The sequence below is a fragment of the Lates calcarifer genome, linkage group LG15, assembly GCF_001640805.2.
Source record: "Lates calcarifer isolate ASB-BC8 linkage group LG15, TLL_Latcal_v3, whole genome shotgun sequence".
In the NCBI taxonomy this organism is placed as follows: domain Eukaryota; kingdom Metazoa; phylum Chordata; class Actinopteri; family Centropomidae; genus Lates; species Lates calcarifer.
In genome coordinates this window covers 238,919-259,311 of record NC_066847.1, presented here as the reverse complement: position 1 = coordinate 259,311, position 20,393 = coordinate 238,919, and the positions used below count along the sequence as shown (strand labels likewise).

General features: G+C 46.1%; 3 protein-coding genes across 9 annotated transcripts; 2 read left to right on the top strand and 1 right to left on the bottom strand.

Moving 5' to 3' along the window:
- Positions 1-63: 63 nt before the first annotated feature.
- Positions 64-2,907, bottom strand: LOC108884726 (uncharacterized). 3 transcript variants are annotated; one of them, XM_018678794.2, is made up of 6 exons: positions 2,427-2,907; positions 1,443-1,535; positions 1,232-1,364; positions 967-1,123; positions 809-883; positions 64-580 (listed from the first exon to the last, which is right to left on the bottom strand). In XM_018678794.2, the coding sequence occupies exons 2-6, from the start codon at positions 1,529-1,531 to the stop codon at positions 384-386; spliced, it is 651 nt and encodes a 216-aa protein (XP_018534310.1). In that variant the 5' UTR covers positions 1,532-1,535; positions 2,427-2,907; the 3' UTR covers positions 64-383. The 3 variants fall into 3 exon arrangements, with proteins under 3 accessions (XP_018534310.1, XP_018534309.1, XP_018534307.1); XM_018678793.2 differs by lacking the exon at positions 2,427-2,907 and adding an exon at positions 2,124-2,420; XM_018678791.2 differs by lacking the exon at positions 2,427-2,907 and adding an exon at positions 1,656-2,014.
- A 900-nt stretch (positions 2,908-3,807) lies between these two features.
- Positions 3,808-14,128, top strand: LOC108884647 (mothers against decapentaplegic homolog 4). 3 transcript variants are annotated; one of them, XM_051076312.1, is made up of 12 exons: positions 3,808-4,086; positions 4,809-5,034; positions 5,627-5,875; positions 9,200-9,377; positions 10,230-10,358; positions 10,443-10,733; positions 11,257-11,373; positions 11,479-11,532; positions 11,642-11,825; positions 11,921-12,089; positions 12,462-12,600; positions 13,227-14,128. In XM_051076312.1, the coding sequence occupies exons 3-12, from the start codon at positions 5,633-5,635 to the stop codon at positions 13,430-13,432; spliced, it is 1,710 nt and encodes a 569-aa protein (XP_050932269.1). In that variant the 5' UTR covers positions 3,808-4,086; positions 4,809-5,034; positions 5,627-5,632; the 3' UTR covers positions 13,433-14,128. The 3 variants fall into 3 exon arrangements, with proteins under 3 accessions (XP_050932269.1, XP_050932268.1, XP_050932267.1); XM_051076311.1 differs by having other exon boundaries at positions 3,809-4,086; positions 4,809-5,401; XM_051076310.1 differs by lacking the exon at positions 4,809-5,034 and having other exon boundaries at positions 3,811-4,086.
- Positions 14,129-14,611: 483 nt separating this feature from the next.
- On the top strand, positions 14,612-19,308 carry LOC108884724 (acidic leucine-rich nuclear phosphoprotein 32 family member E). 3 transcript variants are annotated; one of them, XR_007814701.1, is made up of 8 exons: positions 15,643-15,876; positions 16,107-16,256; positions 16,348-16,470; positions 16,557-16,716; positions 17,230-17,357; positions 17,469-17,535; positions 18,216-18,825; positions 18,887-19,308. XR_007814701.1 is itself a non-coding variant. In XM_018678789.2 (7 exons), exons 1-7 carry the CDS (start codon positions 14,775-14,777, stop codon positions 18,293-18,295), a joined length of 762 nt encoding a protein of 253 aa, XP_018534305.1. In that variant the 5' UTR covers positions 14,612-14,774; the 3' UTR covers positions 18,296-19,308. The 3 variants fall into 3 exon arrangements, 2 of the variants coding, with proteins under 2 accessions (XP_018534305.1, XP_050932280.1); XM_018678789.2 differs by lacking the exon at positions 15,643-15,876 and adding an exon at positions 14,612-14,828 and having other exon boundaries at positions 18,216-19,308; XM_051076323.1 differs by having other exon boundaries at positions 18,216-19,308.
- The last annotated feature ends 1,085 nt before the right edge of the window (positions 19,309-20,393 follow it).

Below are 20,393 nucleotides of genomic sequence, written 5' to 3'. Positions count from 1 at the left end.
ACTAAATATTCAGCAGTGATTGAGCTTCAAGATGCTCATGAACACCTGAAGTAAACACCTGGAGGAAACACACAGACTCGGCAGGAAACATCTTTTATTAAAATTCTGGGAACTAAAGTGGAGCCTCGGTAACACAATCTGACCGAGTCATAGAAGATCCAACACACAGAGAGGTCAGTGAAGTACACACTGATCAGAGGAAACACAAAACAACATGTAAACAAAACAACGACGTGTTGATTTAAATCAGTAAACTAAAGTCAGAGCCTGTCATCTGTCATCATTAAACTGATCTGAGGTCTGTGGTCTACCCCAGCTGAGAATCACCAGGAAACTAAATCAACTTCTCTCAGTCCAGAACCAGAACCAGAACCTGCCTCCCCTCAGTCCCACTGTGTCTCTCCAGCCATCGACATGTACTCGTCCAGCTCGGCGTCCAGTCTGCTCCGGGACATCGACATGTAGTCGTCCAGCTGTTCGTCCAGCTGCTTCTTCGTCGGTACGACGTCTTTTCTCTGGTGGACATGCCTCCTCCGCGCTGAGGCCCCACCCCTGGGTAAGTTCAGATTCAGGTGTGGTCCTGAAGGAGGAAACAGGTGTGTCAGGTTTGGTTTTTAATAAAGATCTGGATCAGTTTCTGGATCTGAATGTGAGCTGGGTCTGGAGCTGAGAGAGTCCAGACTCTGGTTGTTGGTGGTGAATCTGGTAGTGTGTGTGTTGTGTTGACGTCACACGCTGTAAGAAAACAGGTGTGAAATCCTCACCTGTCTGACAGGTGAGCTCATTTACAGGTTCCTAACAAACTGACCTGGAGTCAGTTCCTGGGTGTTTGTCCTCCTCATGAAGCGACGCTGACCCAGTCCACTCCTCAGGGGACCTCGTCCTGCAGAGGAGACACCCACACAGGTACAGGTGTTTTAAACGCTTCCACTGTTTAATCTGATCCAGATCAGAGCAGGTACTCACTCCTGTAGGTGGACGTGAACCTGGCTCTCCATCTGTATTTGTTGGTGAAGCTCCAGAAGCCTCGAGGTCGACAGGTCGTCTGCCGCCAGCCGAGTCGAGTCCAGACACTCCTCCTCCTCCTCAGACCCAGCCTCCCCCTTGGAGAGACGCCAGGACCCTGAAGAGACCAGACCAGGACCCACAGAGACCCACAGAGACCAGGTGATCACCAGGACGTTCAGGTACAACCAGAGCAGGAGTCACAAACATGGCCGCCCACACTCACCTGCAGAGACGGCTCCTGCTTCACCAGCAGAAACACCTGCTGAGCGGCCGATGTCCCCCTCTGCGGCGGCAGAAAGGGGTCAAAGGTCACTGTCCTGGACCGGGCGAACTGGTCCAGGAGAACCTGAGAGAATCTGGAACAGACACAGACGAGTTAAAGCAACAGGTTCAGGACTTATGAACCTGTTCTTTGTTTTAAATGTGTGTCTCACCGGTCATGGAGGGAAACTGCTGAGGTGCTTTTCAGGAACAACGAGTCTGGTTTTGATGGACCCATTGTTTTCCTGATTTTCTGTTTCATTCTCCTGAAAAAAAAAAGAGAGAAACTCAGCTGAGCCGAATCTCATTCATCTGCCGACTAATTGACACACAACCGCCCCTTCATCACACATCCCGTTAAAACTCGGGTGTTCATTCATACCGACCCACAACACGGCTTCTTCAGACTGCTCACAAACTTAATACGACCAGAGATTAATGGTAAATATGACAGTTTCCTCTTGGCGCCTAAACCACCCGTTGTACCGAGCGGCGGCAGAAGTAACATTAAACGTAGATTTCAATTAAAATTCAGAGCAGTTTCTTGGTTTAAATAAAAGCCGAATCTGAGAGAAGACCACCGTGATTAACGGCGTTTGAACTTTAGTTTATAACGTGTTTTTAAACCGCCGATAAATCACAAATTGTTACGTTTAAGCGAGTTTTGAACGGGATTCGCCGCCATTTTGTCTTCCTACAGAAGTCGACTTGTGAGCGCACATTATCTTAAAATGTCGTCTGTTTCCGGATCGGGGCGGTATTAACATTATCACCATTATTATTCGTTTAAAGTTAGCCGTGTGATGGTTGTTACTGGTGAAAATGTGTGTGAATATGAGCAGCAGTGAGTTTACCTGTGATACCCAGTGGAGACACCTGTTAATGACCCCGGTGTCGAGTGGTGACGCTGACTACTCGTTATGCTAATCGGCTAGCTTTAGCTGTCCGTTAGCACAAATGTCAAGCGTTACAGTCTAATAAACCTAGCTTAGTGGCTTCACAGAAACGACCAGACCTGCGAGTTCAGGTTCCTCAAACTAACTGAAATAACAGCAGGCTATGTTAGTTAGCATTAACGAAACCGCTCACAGGTAACGTTAGCCCTCTAACTTAGCAACATATCAAGGAAATTATACCGAGACCATTTGTCCGCTCACCTGTCTTTCTGGTTCCAGACCGAAACACGTGAACTCAGTAAAGCGACTGAAAATTCTTTTAAATTAACTTGACAATCGCACACTGACCAGCTAACAGTAGCTAACAGTGGTTAACACCAGCTAACAAGTTTAATTTGTTCCAGAATCTTCTGTGTTTTCTTCACTTTAACTACAACATCTAATAAGCTGATATTATTATTACTGTTGTTGTTGTTGTTGTTGTTGTTGTTGTTCCAGTTTTAACCAGTTGTTTAAGAAGTTTTCAGACCCTGGACTGAATAAAACATCAGTGTCAGTTTTATGTGTAGTTAAATGACAGACAGTCAGACAGACAGACAGACAGACAGTCAGTCTTCCTGCAGCTGTTCATTTAAAGCAGGTGAAGCTGATTTAAACCCAGTCCATGTGAAGTCAGTGGTTCTGAACAGCTCATTAATCTTCTTCAGTTCTTCAGAGGAAAGTAACAGGAACTGTTTCCTGCTGAGTCAGCTACAGTTACAGATTTAAACCATAACATCACCAAACTAAACAACACACACACACACACACACACACACACACACACACAGAGCAGACAGGTGACAGTGAACGTACTTTATATTTTACTTAACATAAGAACCATGTTTCACAGTGACTGTGACAGACTCAGGTCTCTCAGGTCATATTAACACAAACCCACAGGAGCTCTGAGTATTGATTATTGATGATGTCACGGTCTGGTAGAAGCACCACCCTCTCTTCACCACAAGATGGCGCCAAACGTCTGCTGACCGGCGACTTTGTCAAGCAACTGGTAACCAGGGGCAAACCCCCCCCCCCCAGCTGTGATTGGCTCTCACTCACAGAAGTCACGCGCACAAACAAACTTTGAGACAGGACGTCAAAACAAACAGCGGGAAACGCGTTTCCCGCCACAGCCTTCAAAATAAAAGCGCAGGTTTTAACCAGTGCTGGAAGTGTACAACCTGAGTGAGAGAGTGAATCTAACAAAGTGATGAACACATGAAAACAGAGTTTATAACACAATAACACACACAGTGAATACTGTTACTGCTGGTACTTTGAGAGTATTTTGTTGCTGATACTCTACTTTTACTCTGTGGTGGCAGTACTTTTACTGTAGTAATAGATCAGAGTACTTCCTGCACTCTGAGCTCTGGAAACAGTAGCTTCACCTCAGTCTCTTATTAAACATTATTATTATTGATTATTATTGTTGCTGCCTGATCTTCTTGTGTCAGAGCTTCTTCTAAACAGAAACAGGTAGAAATAATAATGTGTGAGTCGCGAGAAGCTGGAGTTCATCTCTTTATTTCTTCATGTTACTTTAGGAAAATAAAAACACAACAAGCAGACAAACAGACCGCCGCTGTTTCCCGGGTTTATTTCCGGTCCTCTGATCCCCCTGACGCGGACTGTGACTCAGTCTCTGGTCTCTGGCTCCAGCTGCTCTTATTTTATAAGTATAGACCTCGGCTGACTTCCTGTTATGTCTGACGGGTCGGGCATGACACAGCCCCCCCCCCCGGTCTGACTCCTCTCAGGGAGCAGACTCAGACAGTCTGGATCACATCGAGGACACGCACACCAACAGTCCGGATCAGTCCGGATCACCGTCACACACAGCGGATCACAGCCGAGCGGAGAGAGCCGAGTCCCGGTGAGTGAAGCTGCCGGAGCCCGCTAAGGCTCCAGGTCCTGGTTCTTCATCTGTCTGACAACTGTTGATGCTGCCGAGACTGTCTGTCTGTCTCTCTATCTGTCTGTCTGTCTGTCTCTGTACCTGTCTGTCTGTCTGTCTCTCTCTATCTGTCTGTCTGTCTGTCTCTCTACCTGTCTGTCTGTCTCTGTACCTGTCTGTCTTTCTCTCTACCTGTCTGTCTGTCTCTGTCTGTCTGTCTCTGTACCTGTCTGTCTGTCTGTCTCTGTCCTCTCTATCTGTCTGTCTGTCTGTCTCTGTACCTGTCTGTCTGTCTCTACCTGTCTGTCTCTGTACCTGCCTGATTATTAACCTGTCTGTCTCTTTATCATCCTGTATGTTTACCTGTCTCTCTTTCTGTCTGATCAGCTGATCATCATTCATTAACTGATTAATGAATCAATCATCAGAACATTAACCTGTAACTGTTTTTCCTTCAGTCCAGATAAACATTTTGATGACATCACTGACATTAGATGATATTTAATAACTAATGATCTGATTGATCAGTGATCAGCTGTTATCTGTCCGAGGCTGAGTCAGATCAATAATCAGTTTGCTCTGATCACTGATCAATGACATCGGTTATTGATCGTCACTCTGCAGTCTGTCCACCTGTTGTCTGTTTATTTTGTTCAGTGAAAACAATAACAGTCTGTTTACAGTCTGACTTCCTGTCTCAGATCCTCAGGTCTCTCAGAGTCCAGAACCTGGTCTGGTTCAGTCCTGCAGCTTCAGACTCTGTGATGGTTCAGAGTGAACACCTGTTGTTCTGTGTACCTGAGGTGAACAGGTGACAGTCACAGACTGAATCAGACTGACACTGAGCTGAGGTCGGTTAAAAACCAGAGTTCAGCTCCGTTTGTTACAGACAGCACTTCCTGCTGCAGAGGGAGAAGAGGATCATGGGTAATATACAGCATGGCTGTTCAGTGAAGTTACAGAGCGCTGCTTTAAAGAGGATTTAAACATTATTGATCGATCAGATCACATCAATTTGGATCAGCTGAGTCTGAGTCTCTGCTGCTAAACGACGCTACGACTCGCAGCGGAGCCCGAGTCTTCAAGTCAAAGCAACGAAGGAACAAACCAAAGCTACAAAACGAGTTATCGATCAGATCAAATGTTAATAAAATAGATCAATAATCAATAGATATTTGATTTCTCTGACAGCAGTTCAATCTGTGAAACTCTGACAGCGCCTCCTGCTGGTCACTGCCACACAGTTCAATTCATTATATTCCTTCAAGACACAACACAACCTCACTGATACAAGGTGAGGTCACTGAGAAAAGATCAAAACTCAATTATTGATGAATTATTCCTGTCCCTGATGCTGCTGTAATCTGTGATATTATTATTGATGAATGAGTCATTTGATCTGTGTTTGTTGATCAACAGTGAGAAACGTGAAATATTCATTTAATGTCACAGGAGGAGAAGATCAGACCATCCTGACATTTGATTAATCGATGGACTAATGAACGGATATTTTCTCCAGGTGACCATGTCGGTGCTGGGCTCCGCCCCCAGCAGTGCCGACGCCTGCCTCAGCATCGTCCACAGTCTGATGTGTCACCGTCAGGGCGGAGAGAACGAGGGCTTCGCCAAACGAGCCATCGAGAGCCTGGTGAAGAAACTGAAGGAGAAGAAGGACGAGCTGGACTCACTCATCACCGCCGTCACCACCAACGGACTCCACCCCAGCAAGTGTGTGACCATCCAGAGGACGCTGGACGGACGGCTGCAGGTAGGACCTCAGGTGGAGGACAGGTACAGGTACAGGTCACATGATCAGAGTGTGACTAATCAGGGATCAGGGCCAATCAGGAAGTGAACGTTTGTGTCATTACTTCCTGTAGTTTTAGTGGCTCGAAGACTCCGGAGCAGTGTGGACGCCAGGCGTTACCATAGCAACAGAGATGAGGTTTATCAGAATTAGACGCCATCTGAGTTAAAGAGTAAAGACAGCTGAATGAGGATGAAGAGATGAGGAAGTCTGATCATTTAAAGAACAGGAAGTAAAAACATTGATCTGTTCATTCAGACTGAAACAAACAGCTCTGCATTAATCGACTGATTGATAGATTTATTGATTTCAGATATTTACCTGATGATATCCAGGTGATGAGATGTTAAAGTGAAAACACAGACAGACGTTTCCATTTTAAAAACACCTTCACCTGTTCTTCAGAGTCACATGATCTTCAGGTCTGTTGTTTCCTGTGTTGGATGGTTCAGATAATAACTGAGTGTCGGAGCAGCAGACTGGGTGTGTCTCTGTCAGCCTGTAATTATCAGAACATGTAAACATGGATCACACTTCAGTCTGACCTCAGCTCAGACTCACATCAGACCAGGAACCAGGGGAACCACCTCCAGAACCTTTTGATGGACTGACTCAGATCCTCTCACCAACACCTTTTCAACAGCCACAAAAAACCTTTAACAAAAACCTCTGAACCTTAGACTCTGAAATGTTCTGAAGATCCAGTGAAACCTCTGTCAGAACCCTGAAACAACCCACAGGAACCTCCTCTTCCTCTGGAACCACAGAAATAACCTCAAAAACTGGTGAAATGTCCTGAAGCACCTACAACCTTTAAAACATCCTCTGGAGTTTTCATAAGAACCCTGAACTAAGTTATCTGATAAAACCTTCCAAGAACCTCCTGGAACCTCCTGGAGAACGTCTCCGGTCCTTAAAAACCTCTGTAACACCTGTAACTCATGGACGCTCAATAAAAAGAATCTGTGGAGGATCCATAAGAACTCACTGAGAACCCCTTGAACCTGAAACCTCCTCCAGGACCCTGAGAACCTTTACAAGATCCTCTGGACCATTAGAACCACTTTGAGAAATTATGGGACCTCTGAACCCTGAAACCCCCACAGGACCTGGATGTTTCCTCAGACCTTCCTGAGGAGCCAGACATCGTCCAGAACAGACTGGATTTACCCACAGCTCTGTTCATCCTGAACCTCATGGATCTACATCTCACACTGAGTCCAGACAGTTTCTGCTGGTCCAGTCTGACGTGCAGTCGTTCCCTCTTCTCTTCCTCGTCACAGTGAAACAGTAAAATGACTCTGAACAGTTTCTGGACTCAAATCTGTTCAAACAACACGGACTCAGATCTGCAGCGTCTGGAAACAGGAGAGACTCAGAGAAGCTGGACCAGGAAACAGGATTTTAGTCGGCTGAGTTCTCCTGGATCCTCTGATAAACCGTGACCTGCAGAACCTGTGTTTTAATGTGTCAGTGGTTCCTCATCAAACAGATAGAAAATCTGATGTAACAGAGTCAGACAGAGAGTTTCCCTCTGAGGGAGGAGGAGGAGGAGGAGGAGGAAGAAGGGCAGGCTGGCTTGTTTTGTCTGAAACACAGGAAAGGGGCCGGGTTAAGAGTTAAGCCAGACAGAGAGAGAGAGTGTGTGTGTGTGTGTGTGTGTGGAATGTGTACACGTCTCAGTTTTGTACTTGGATCAAACCACAGAGTCACTACACTGTAAAAAATGTCTCAGTCTGTCTCTTTTTAAAAATCAGATCTTTATTTAAACTGAATGAGTCAGAGTGAGGCAGATGTTTTCACTGTGTGCGTGTGTGTGTGTGTGTGTGTGTGTGTGTGGTTGTTTTGTCTGCAGTCTTATCCCTGCCCTTCACCTGTGCACACACACAGCTCGCTCTGATTGGCTGCTTCTATGTGTGTGTGTGTGTATGTGTGTGTGTGTGTGTGTGTGTGTGTGTGTGTTTGCACTGTAAAAAAACTCCAGTTCTTCAGTCTGATCCACAATGACCCCTGACCCCTGTCTACACCTGGAGAGATCAGTCAGGATAACCTCAGCTGCTTCTGTTAACTCAGGTTTAATCAGGTCAAAGGTGAACTGGTTAATCAGAGGTGACGTCATCACATCCATGAATGAAGTGATGAACACGAGATGAAACAGTGAAACTTGTCTGGACAGAGAAAATGAGACGCTACAGAATGAAACAGACTGTTTCTGCTGCCAGAACACAGGAAGAGCTAATGTCTGATGAGTTCAGTCTGAAGGTTCACTTTTTATTTCTCCTCTTGTTGATCTGAGCTGCAGTTTCTCTGAACAGCAGAGGAGTGACTCTGTCCTGTGTTAGCTTCAGCTGCGTTAGCTTCAGCTGTGTTAGCTTCTCCAATTGTGTAAGCTTCAGCTGTGTTAGCTTCTCCAACTGCGTTAGCTTCAGCAGTGTTAGCTTCAGCAGCGTTAGCTTCAGCAGCATTAGCTTCAGCTGTGTTAGCTTCTCCAACTGCATTAGCTTCAGCTGAGTTAGCTTCAGCTGTATTAGCTTCTCCAATTGTGTTAGCTTCAGCTGTGTTAGCTTCAGCTGTGTTAGCTTCTCCAACTGTGTAAGCTTCAGCTGAGTTAGCTTCAGCTGTGTTAGCTTCTCCAACTGCATTAGCTTCAGCTTCCAGCAGCGTTAGCCTCAACAGTGTTAGCCTCAGCAATGTTAGTTTCAGCAGCATTAGCTTCAGCAGTGTTAGCTTCAGCAGTGTTAGCTTCACCAACTACGTTAGTTTCAGCTGCATTAGCTTCTCCAATTGTGTAAGCTTCAGCTGTGTTAGCTTTTCCAACTGCATTAGCTTCATCTGCGTTAGCTTCAGCAGTGTTAGCTTCAGCAGTGTTAGCCTCTCCAGCAGTGTTAGCTTCAGCAGTGTTAGCCTCTCCAGCAGTGTTAGCCTCTCCAGCAGTCTGACTGAGTTGATGTGGTGTTTGTGTGTGTAGACGAAAACTGAATCAGTTCAGTGTTAAAGTCTGAGACACACACACACACACACACATAACACAGATGTGTGAGGTCAGACATGATGTCATGGTCGCGGTTTGGCCTGACGGGTTAACTCTGCATCACCTGGTACACACACACACACACACACACACAGACTGTGTTTCCATGGTAATGTCTGTTCACCATGACTCAGTTTGTTCTCAGAGTTTATTCAAATTTCCATGAAGGATGTTTCCTCTCTGACTGACTGTCTGACTGACTGTCTGACTGACTGACTGTCTGTCTGTCTGTCTGTCTGTCTGTCTTCCTGCAGGTAGCAGGTAGGAAAGGTTTCCCTCATGTGATCTACGCCCGTCTCTGGCGTTGGCCTGACCTCCATAAAAACGAGCTGAAACACGTGAAGTTCTGTCAGTTTGCGTTCGACCTGAAGTACGACAGCGTGTGTGTGAACCCCTACCACTACGAGAGGGTGGCATCCCCCGCCACCACAGGTAAACACACCTGTACACAGACATTAATATTCATCACAGTGAGGACACACCTGGTGCTGATCAACAGACACCAACATATCAGCAGACTGACCCACAACAACCGACATGCTTCTCACCACGTTGTGTTGTTTATGCTAACAGTTACTAAACACTGTCGATGGCCCCGTTCCATTTCGTACAGTTAACTGCTTTTTTTGTAGAAAGTTTTAATTTAAAGTTTTATTCACAGCGAACACATGGCACTGACACTTAACACCAACCTGCACTGGTCACACAATGTAGCATCACGTCATGTAGCTTCATATAACTTAGCTTCATATAACTTAGCTTCATGTAGCTTCACGTCACATCATGCCATGTAGTTTTGCATTATGTAGCGTCACATGACAAAGTTTCCTGTAACGCCATGTAATGCAAAGTAATGTCATGAAGATTTACGTCACGAAACAGAGAAAGGCTGCTTCGTTTCATGTGACATAATGTAGCTTCACATAATGTACCATGATTTGTCTTTACATTTATCAAAGTCACAGAGTCATGTTGTGTGATACTGTGACCTGTGTGGACTCTGGACTCTCACTGACAAGGACCTAAACTAGTCTGAAGTGAATTCAGGATGGGGGCCTCTGAGAGGAGCTAAGTCAGGAGTGTGGGCTGGTGTTGTGCAGTAATGTTTGTTGTTTCTCTGTGGAGACGTGTTAATATCTGGGTGTTTGGTTTCAGTCTGTCCTGTGGAAACAGAAACACAGAGTCTGAGCCTCAGTGTTTAGTCTGACTCTGACGGTCGGCCTCACGCTGCTCTCGCTCCCTCTGAATGAGGTTTGATGACGTCTGATGTTTGTCTTCCTTCAGGTCCTCAGTCTCTGATAAAGGAGGAGTTCATTCAGGACTGTCTGCAGATCGACCTGCCCCCCCATCCCGACCCCTACAACCAGCCCCGCCCTGTCAGCATGTATCCCAGCATGCCTCTGTCTCCTCCAGGTCACTGTCAAACACAGCTTCTCTGCATTAATTCAGAGTTAAAGTTTATATAAAGCAGAGTAATGAGTGTTGTTTCTCCTGCAGGCAGCAGCTCCATGACGGCTGCAGCTCTGTCTGCAGGTGGAGGTATTTGTGGTCGGGGTGGAGGAGGCGTCGGTAGCGAGGGCCCAGGTCTCCTTCAGATCGCCCCGCCTCAGAACCACGGGGGTCGGGCCTCGCCGCCTCACCCAAACCCGCCCCACACCCCTCAGCCTCCTCACCCTCCTCACCCTCCCCACACCCCTCACCCTCCTCACCCTCCCCACACCCCTCACCCTCCCACCCCCACCTCTCCACAGCAGCAGAGCCCCGAGTACAACAGCCCCCCTAAAACTGGTACTGTAACTGTACTATAAATATATATAAATACTATGGATGAACTGTGGATGTTTGAGGAGGGGGTCAGGAGTACTAGTAGAAGGAACAGTAGCATTAGCAGCAGTAGTATTAGCAGTAATAGCATTACTAGCACGAACATTAGCAGTAGTAATATCAGTAGCAGTAATGCTAGCAGTAGTAGTATTAGCAGTAGTAATATTAGTAGCGATATCATACAGTAGTAGTAGCCACAGTAGTTCCAGCAGAAGTTGAAGTACAAGTAGTAAAGTACCACCAGAAGGAATAATTCTGGTAAAAGAAGCAGTAGTACTAGTGCAGTATAGTTAACGTGATAGTAGTAGTAGTAATTGTAGTAGTAATTCTAGTAGAAATAGCAGTAACAGTAGCATTTGTTGTAGCGTTAGTAGAAGTACTGTACAGTAGTACTAGAAGTAGCAGAACAGAGGCAGAAGTAACAGTACTACAGCATCATTTGTAATACTGGTCAGCTGTTGCTCACCTGTGCTCCTTGTCTCTGCAGCCACCTGGACAGGTAACAGCCCCGCCCCCTACAGCCCGGCAGGACCTCAACAGAGTGGGCGGAGCCACCAGCAGCCTCCATTACATCATCATCACCACGCCCCCAATACTCACTTCTGTATGACATCATGTGGCCATGTGAAATATTAAAGTACAGCAGCGTATGTAGTACTGTAGTACTGTGAAGTAATACTTCATACTGAGTCTGGGTTTGTTCCTGCAGGGTCACAGCATCACAGTACTGCTCCGTATCCACAACCAGTGTCCAACCACCCAGGTACCAAACGTGTCCAACAAGGTCCTCACTTTGTAACCTGATGTCCTCACTTTGTAAATGTCCTGTCTTTGTACCCACCTCTCTCTGTCTCTGTCTCTGGTGTGTCCAGGTCCAGAGTTCTGGTGCTCGATCTCGTACTTCGAGCTGGACGTTCAGGTTGGGGAGATGTTTAAGGTCCAGTCCAGCTGTCCTCTGGTGACGGTAGACGGATACGTGGATCCTTCAGGAGGAGATCGTTTCTGTCTGGGACAGCTGAGCAACGTCCACCGTACGGCCGCCAGCCACCGAGCCAGGTGACCAATCTGACCAGTCAGAGAAGCAGCAGGTCCCTCATATACCATCATTACCTAACGACCTCTGTTCTTCTTCTGGGTCTTATTTCCTGCAGGCTCCACATCGGTCGGGGGGTTCAGCTGGAGTGTCGGGGGGAGGGGGACGTCTGGATGCGTTGCCTTAGCGACCACTCTGTGTTTGTTCAGAGTTTCTACCTGGATCGAGAGGCCGGCCGAGCACCTGGAGACGGAGTGCATAAGATCTACCCTGGAGCTTACATCAAGGTGAGCCAGACCAACCTTGAGGTTTTATATGTCTCATTAACAGCAGTGGAATTCACTGAGATCAGCTCAGGTGAGTTCAGGTCAGACTCAGTCAGAGTCCTGATGCTAACTGCAGCAATCAGTGTTTTATGATCAGTAATATTAGCAACAGTAACATTAGCAGCGATATCAGTGTTAATGACCTCCATAAACTGTGTGTCACTGCTTTATCCACTCTCTCACCTGTCTGTCTCTCACCTGTCTGCTTTTCACTTGTCTGTCTCTCACCTGTCTGTCTCTCACCTCTCTCTCTCTTACCTGTCTCCCTTACCTGTCTGTCTCTCAACCTGTCTCCTACTCACCTGTCTGCCTCTCACCTGTCTGCCTCTGCAGGTGTTTGACCTGCGGCAGTGTCACAGACAGATGCAGCAGCAGGCAGCAGCAGCTCAAGCAGCTGTAGCGACTCAGGCGGCCGCAGTCGTCGGTGCGATTCCTGGACCGAACAGTGTGGGAGGGATCGCCCCTGCTGTCAGTGAGTATCACCTGTCTCTGTCTCACCTGTCTGAGCTGCAGCAGGTAACAGCATCAAATCCTCCAGAGGTGGAGAACAACACTTATGTTTTCCCTCTAGTTCCAAGAGTTCAGAGGTAGAAAGTCTCAGTGTGTTAAATTCTTTATTTTCAGACAATAGTTTATGTTTCAGCACAGATATCAGGACAGGTAAATGTCAGAGTCTCTACCTTTATAAATCACAGGAACTGTGTGATGAAAAGCTCATCAGAAGGAGACTGGTTTGAGTTTTTTTTTGTCAGAAAGTCTTTATAAACTCCAGACGTAAGACCTTTAATTGAACCCAGTGTGACTTTAACCACTGATCAGTTAGTTTGTACAGCAGCGCCCCCCAGTGGCTGCTGCTCTGACAACATCACACCTGGTTCACCCACAAGGAAAAAGGAAAAATCACCTCCAACAAAATATAGAGAATTACCCCCCCCCCACACACACACACACACAGACACACACCCCCACACCTGGATCAGGACGTAAACACCTGCTCCCCTGGTGGTTATTAATGTAACCTGTGGCTCTGTGAGGATGTGGTCTGCTGAGGAGTCAGGCTGGAGACTGAGTTGTTTCACCTGTGCTCTCTCTCTCCAGGTGTGTGTTCGGCGGCAGGTCTGGGGGTGGACGACCTGCGCAGGTTGTGTATCGTGCGTCTGAGCTTCGTCAAAGGTTGGGGGTGCGACTACCCCCGACAGAGCATCAAGGACACCCCCTGCTGGCTGGAGGTTCACCTGCACCGAGCGCTGCAGCTGCTCGACCAGGTGCTGCACACGCTGCCGCCGCGAGAGCACGCGCTCTGACACACAGGTGCTGCTACAGGTGAGGAGGAGCTGTGATGTCACATCCTCTGACCTGTCGGGGCTCCGTCTTCCTGCAGACAGGTGTAAACAAACGCAGCTCATTGGTCGGTTCACACAGGTACACACCTCCAGGCTTCAGACAATCAACCAACCACAGCGTCTCACTCTTCCTGTCAATCACATCAGTTTCCATGACGACCAGCGTTACAGGTTAAAGGGTCAGTTCACAGACACAGACGTGACACATCACTACTTCATCATATCACTCCGCCACAAGGTGCACAGTGTTATATAGTCCCTGATCCAAACTGAGGAACCGTTCATTCAGTTACACCAGTAATAAAGTAAATCTCATCTTATTATTATCAGACAACTCTTTAATGTCATTTCAAACATCAGTAGAAAACCTGTTGTTTGTAGTTTGAATGAACTGACCCTTTAACTTTCTCCATCTTTAGTTTTCTGTGGGACTGCTCCTTTAACCCGCTCACAGTTTATTTATTTGTGTTATTATCTAACAAAAATTGATTTCCTGCTCTCTGTGACATCACTTCCTGTTTCTTCTTCTCTGATTATTTATTCTGACTTCAGGTTTTTCTCTCTCTCAGCTTTTTTATCACATTTTACATTTTAAAGGCTTTTATACTGAAAGGGTCTGCTGTTTATTCAAAATAAACTTTTATGATGAAAAGGAAACCACTGCTTCTTTGTTTTGATGTTAACAAACAGTTAGTCATTATCTTTAAATATAAGTCAGAAAAAATGAATAGATTTTATTATTTACTAAAGTCATTTCTGCTGTTTTATATCTTTTTTATTGAGCAGTTTTTATTTACTGTTTCATCTAAAGTTATTTATGAACTTGTTTCTCCATTAATTTATTTATCAATAATCAATAATTAACTCTTCAGTTGTGGTTGTTTCTTTATGAATGAAAGACAGAGCGAACTTGAAGGCATCAGAAAAATATGGCGCCAATAAGGACAAAGAGTGGGAGGCTGTGAAGTTTAAATGTTTCATGTTCGCCTTGTCATTGGTTACAGTAAAGCACCGCCTTTACAATTCTAGCCAATCACAGAGAAGAGTCGTGCATAATGAGTCGCTGGGGGCGGGGTTTGGTGAGTGGCTCGTCTGTTGACCAATAGGAGGCGAGAACCTATAAACCATGACTATTCATCACAGAGGGGGCGTGGTCTCCCGGTGGAGGTCGGGCGCAGGCGAACATGGAGGTTTAGTTCTCGCCTGGTATCCGCTGGAGAAGGAGGGCGCTTCGCCGAACCGTGTTTTGTTTTCAGTTTTCCTTTGATATACTTAGTTTGTTTGGACTCTGCTCGGCTTCAACATGGAGATGAAGAAGAGGATCAGTCTGGAGATGAGGAACAGAAACCCCGCGGAGGTGTGTAACTACAAACAGCGCGGACTTTAATTTATTTATTTCCCGGGGAAATTATGAAGGATGCGGAGTCAAACCGACATGACGATGCTGAAAACGACTTTTGTCCACGGAGTCTCCGCCGCTCAGCTCCGACATTTTGACCCAGAAAACAACTTCGCGCCGCCCCAACATGGAGGAAAGTCGCGCGGTTGGTCTTGGAGGAGCCCGCCGCGTGCAGCCTCTCTCTCTCGCGCTCTCAGTTCCTGCCCGCTCGTGAGGACTGCCCGGAGCCTCGCGCGAGCCTCTTGTCGTTAGCACGCAGGCTAACGGGCTAATCTGGCGAGAGCCCAGAGCTCATAATGGAGCCACGGCCGGGGGTAGGTGGACGGAAGACGGTGCTGATAATCGGCAGTGAACAAGAAATACACCTGCGCGTGTTCGTTTGGTCACGGCAAAAGTTTAAAAAAAAAAAAAAAAAAAAAAAACGGGTTCAGTGCGCGGCCGAGCGGGCACCATTTTAACCTTCAGTGTTAAATAGTTGGTTATCCACGATGCTTGTTATCTGATGGCGCGTCAATCCAGACTCCGTTCATGAAACGCCGAATTATAACTTTACTTGATTATATCCCGGGATATGTTTCAGCCTCGACACGGGTTATGTCTTTTAATAACTCAGCAAGTGTCTCAGCTCAGTTCGGCTCATTTAATCTAACGACAGCCCCTGGTTTAGATCAGACAGTAAAGTTAAAGCCTTGTTCTCAGGGCTGTTCCCGCCCACTCTGCTGTGTTTTGGTGGTGAAGCTTCAGGAACACTTCCACTGATCAAAGTCCGGGTCCCGGTCAGACCTGGTCTGTGAGAGCCGGATTCACCGGGAGGAGCCAGAGGTAACGATACAGAACATCCCGGAGAGTCTAACGGAAATCTGTCGCGTCCACATGAAAACGGACGTTTTCACGGCAGCGGTTTGGTTTAATGAAGCGGAATTTATCCGCAGCGTTTCCCTCCATTCACTCACATACGACCCGGCACAGCCGGGGGTCGGTAACCGGACCCGGTCCTGAACTGCAGGTGTTTATCATTGTATTTTTTTTGTTCCCGGTTAATTCAGATGCACAACAACAGTTGTGTGTGTGTGTGTGTGTGTGTGTGTCACAGACGAACTTGTGATTTAACTCAGTCGCAGTTTATTCTGATGATGTTTGTGTTTAGAAGCTGCAGATGTTTCACATTAACCTGTGTCAGTGAAGGCAGCGTTCAGCAGGGCAGCTCTCTGATTGGTGGTTGTGTGATGCGTTCAGGTGGCGGAGCTGGTGGTGGATAACTGTCGCTCCGGGGACGGGGAGGTGGAGGGTCTGACGGACGAGTACACGGAGCTGGAGATCCTCAGCATGGTGAACGTCGGCCTCAGCTCGCTCTCCAAACTGCCCTCTCTGCCCAAACTACGCAAGGTCAGCCTCACTTCCTGTTTCCCAGCATGCAGCGGGGCGTCCTCTCCGTTTCTGCCTCCTGCTGACTGGTGTGTGTTTACCTGTGTTTCAGCTGGAGGTCAGTGACAACACCATCTCTGGAGGTCTGGACTCTCTGGCTGAGAAGTGTCCCAACCTGAGCTACCTGAACCTGAGCGGCAACAAGATCAAAGAGCTCAGCTCCATCCAGGCTCTGGTACGTACCCAGACCGAGACCTAGACCTAGACCCGATCCTGGTCCTCACACTGACCCTGGCTCTTTCTCTTCCTGTGGTCCTGCAGCAGAACCTGAAGAACCTGAAGAGTCTGGACCTGTACAGCTGTGAGGTGACCGCGCTGGACGACTACAGAGAGAGTGTGTTTGAGCTCCTGCCTCAGCTCACGTACCTGGACGGATACGACCAGCAAGACAACGAGGTCCCCGACTCCGAGGCCGACAATGGTGAGAACCCAGACCAGCACCAGAACCACAGGAACCCCTGATTCTCGCTCTGAAGCTGACTGCAAGATCAGAGTCTGGTTCAGTTGATGGAGTACTGACCTGTATTCATCAAGAACAGTGAACCCGACCGTCAATACCAGACTCCATTGACAAAAACAGGGATTTAACCAGGAGCTGCTTGAATACCACTGCCTCCCTCTGTCAGTGTGTCTGTGTTACTGTGTGGTACTTTTACTGCAGTAAAGTATCTGATTACTTCTTCCACCACTGAAAGTCACACAGTACACAGACACACTAACAGATGGAGGCAGTGGTATTCCAAGCAGCTCCTGGTTAAATCACTGTTTTTGTCAATGGAGTCTGGTACTAATAAAGAGTGATGTTTCTGGTTAATAAACAGCTCTCTGTAGGAATCATATCCATGATGTTTTCAGACACTGATAATAACATTCAAAGTGTAAACTGTGGTCGGGTCAGGTTTACCTGAGTGTGTGGAAATGTGTGTGTGTTCAGATGACGAGGACGAGGCCGGTCCACCTGGAGACGACGACGACGAAGACGAGGAGGAGGACGATGAGGAAGGCTCTGAGGGAGAGGATGACGAGGTGGGACTGTCGTACCTGATGAAGGAGGGGATCCAGGTGAGTCTGAGCTGCAGGTGGAGGACAGCTGAAGTGAGAGCTGTATTTGCGGCCTGTGACCAGCGGGCTGCGCTGTGCTGTGTTCACTGACTTGCTGCTGTTTCCTGTCAGGATGAGGAGGACGATGGAGACTATGTTGAAGAGGAGGAGGAGGACGAGGAGGAGGAGGAAGATGGAGGTTTGTGTTTCACTGATTCTTCATGTCAGCAGGAAACAGAAAAACACCTTTCACAATAAAAGTAAACATTAGTGTTTTTAAATCTGAAACAGAAATGTCTGTTTCAAACATTTACCTCTGAAATTACAATGAACTGAAGACGAACAGGAAGGTGGTTGTTGTTGTTGTTTACAGCTTGACAAAGTGTTTCCACTGTTTTTAAATAAACATTATTATTATCTACAGTGTAAATAATGAGCGTCATGTTTTATTCTAATCACAGACTTTGATTAGAAGCGAATATTTTATAACTTGTCTGATGTTGAAGAACAGAAACAGATTTCAGAGATTTGAAGATTTGTTAATGAGCTTTAATATTTAATCTTTAACTTTCACTGATTAAACTTTGGTTTTAAATTCTGTATTTTATTGTAGAAACACAAAACTTTAGATTTTCTAAAGATCCAGTAAGAACTTAAGATTTTCTTTAAAATTCAGTTTTTATGGTAAAAAGTTGAAAATCTGAAGTTACGTCTTTTTTTACCTGAATCCTCCTGATTCTCTGCAACAACAACAAACAACAACATCATTACAAAATTTTTAATTTCAGATTTTTTTCAGTTTTGTTTCTTTAAAAATTTTCAGTCAGATTATTCACTGAATATTTACTGTTTGTTTGTTTGTTTGTTGTTGTTTGTCAGATGAGGACGGTGCAGGTGTTCGGGGGGAGAAGAGGAAGAGAGATGCTGAGGACGAAGGTGACGATGATGACGATGAATAAAACACCTTCACATTGTAACACCTGACCCCCCCTCCCCTCCCCTCATCGTTCTCCAGTGACCTCTGACCCCGCTGGGCGAGGCCTCAGAGCCGCAGACAGACAGGAATAGACCACACGAGTCCAGGTCTGAACTTTGACCTCAGTCAATCAGAAATCAGTCACTTTCCCTTGTGATCAGTTTATTAGGAACACCTGTTCACTGCGTCATCAGAGGCTCAGTCTGACTGAACACCACCACAGGTGTACCTGTCTACCTGAGCTGGGTCACAGGTGTTCCTAATAAAGTGAGCACTGTTTATTCTAATGTTAAACACCAGGTAAATAAAACTACACCTGCAGGCTCCGCCGCCTCACCTGGACCCAACACCAGGTGAGAACAGGGTCTGATCCAGACCTGATCAGACCTGATCAGACCTCTGTGATCGTCTCTTCTCCTCTGGAGGTTATTGATCTGTCAGGTTATTGATCATCTGTTAGATGTGATCCTGGATCAGGTCTCTGCAGTGTTGTCTGGATCTGGACTGATCCTGGTCACCGAGGTCTGATCTCTGTCAGGCGGATCAGTGAAACATCATCGATCAATAACAGAAGATCTGAGTCAGGAACCTGTAATCAGGTCTGGATTTCATCTGTCCAGGTCCAGGTCTGTTGTCTTCCTTCATCTCTCCTCAATCAGGACTTTGGTCTCCTTCAGTTCCCATGATTCTCAGCAGCTGTTACCGTGGAGACGACTCCTCAGAGATGTGACATCAGCAGCTCTCTGATTGGACACTGACTGTTACTACGTTAAAACCCCCCCGTCACCTGTCACCTGTGGGTCTGCAGCTCGGCTCAGTCCAACTCCTTCTGGTCTCTGTGGGTCCTGGTCTCTGTGGGTCCTGGTGTGTAAATAGAAGCGGTCTGTGTGGGTCTGTGGTCTGTGGACTCTGTTCCTCTCAGTGGATTTTATTTTTTTATTCGTGTCGTCGTTTCTCTGTAACCGAGTGTTTTTCAATAAAAACAACTGAATTCTCCTCAAGACTCATCTCAGTGACAAACAGCTGCTGATCAGCTGTATTGATTATTGATTATTGATTGATCCTGGTCATTGATCAGTGTCAGAAAAGTTTTTACAAAGATTCAGACTCGTTATTATTTCCAGAGAAAATAAGCAGCTGATTGAATAAGTTTTTTACAAAGATCTTAAAATAAATCAAGTTATTGATCAGTTGTTTGTGGATTCATTTTCTTTGATCAGTTTTTGATGTGAACTGAACTTCCTGTTCTCACCACACGGTGGCACCAAACACCAACAGGTAAAACACATCGTTTCCACAGATTTTTAACATGAAGTTTAAATTTTCAATATTAAATAATTTCAGTTTGATTTAATTTAAAAGGCTTTTTATTTTGTATTTGACTTTTATTTTGACAGAATTTGAATCTCATGAAGTTTAACTTTATTAACTGATGCTGAGCTGCAGCGTCTCGTCTGAACCATGTGAGTCTGATCCTTTAGTATTGTCATATGGTCTTATTGATCAGTGAGGAGCTGATCACAGTGATTGATCGGTTAACTGACCACAGCTGCGTCACTGTGTCTTTGAACGCACCTGAGACACGTTGACAAACTGACTCGGACTCGTTGATTCTCTGATATAAACTGTTTAATGTGTTTACACAGGTCTCTGTGCTGCAGCTCTGACATCATGTCGATCAATAACCGATCAGTTACTGACCTAATGCTTTTATATCTGAGTTTAACCTCTGGTCAAACCTGTTGCCTTTAAATGAATCAGTTATTTTCAGGTTCAGTCGTTTGTTTGTTTGCTCAGAATCTTCATTCTGACAGATTAATGTTTATTTATTATAATGAGCAGCTGATAAACATCTGATGTAAACGACAATAAGTTCAAATATTTGGTAAATAAATAACTAATCAATGTGATCGATCAGTGTGATCAATACTCTGATCAGCTGTTACTGCTGTGAATGTGCTGATCTGTGTGTGCGTTAATGACAGCGGCTGGTGACACACATGTTCAGAGTGTGTGACATTTCCTTTTCTCCTTATATGGTCGTACAGACTGTGGGGAGGCGGAGCCTAACACACACACAC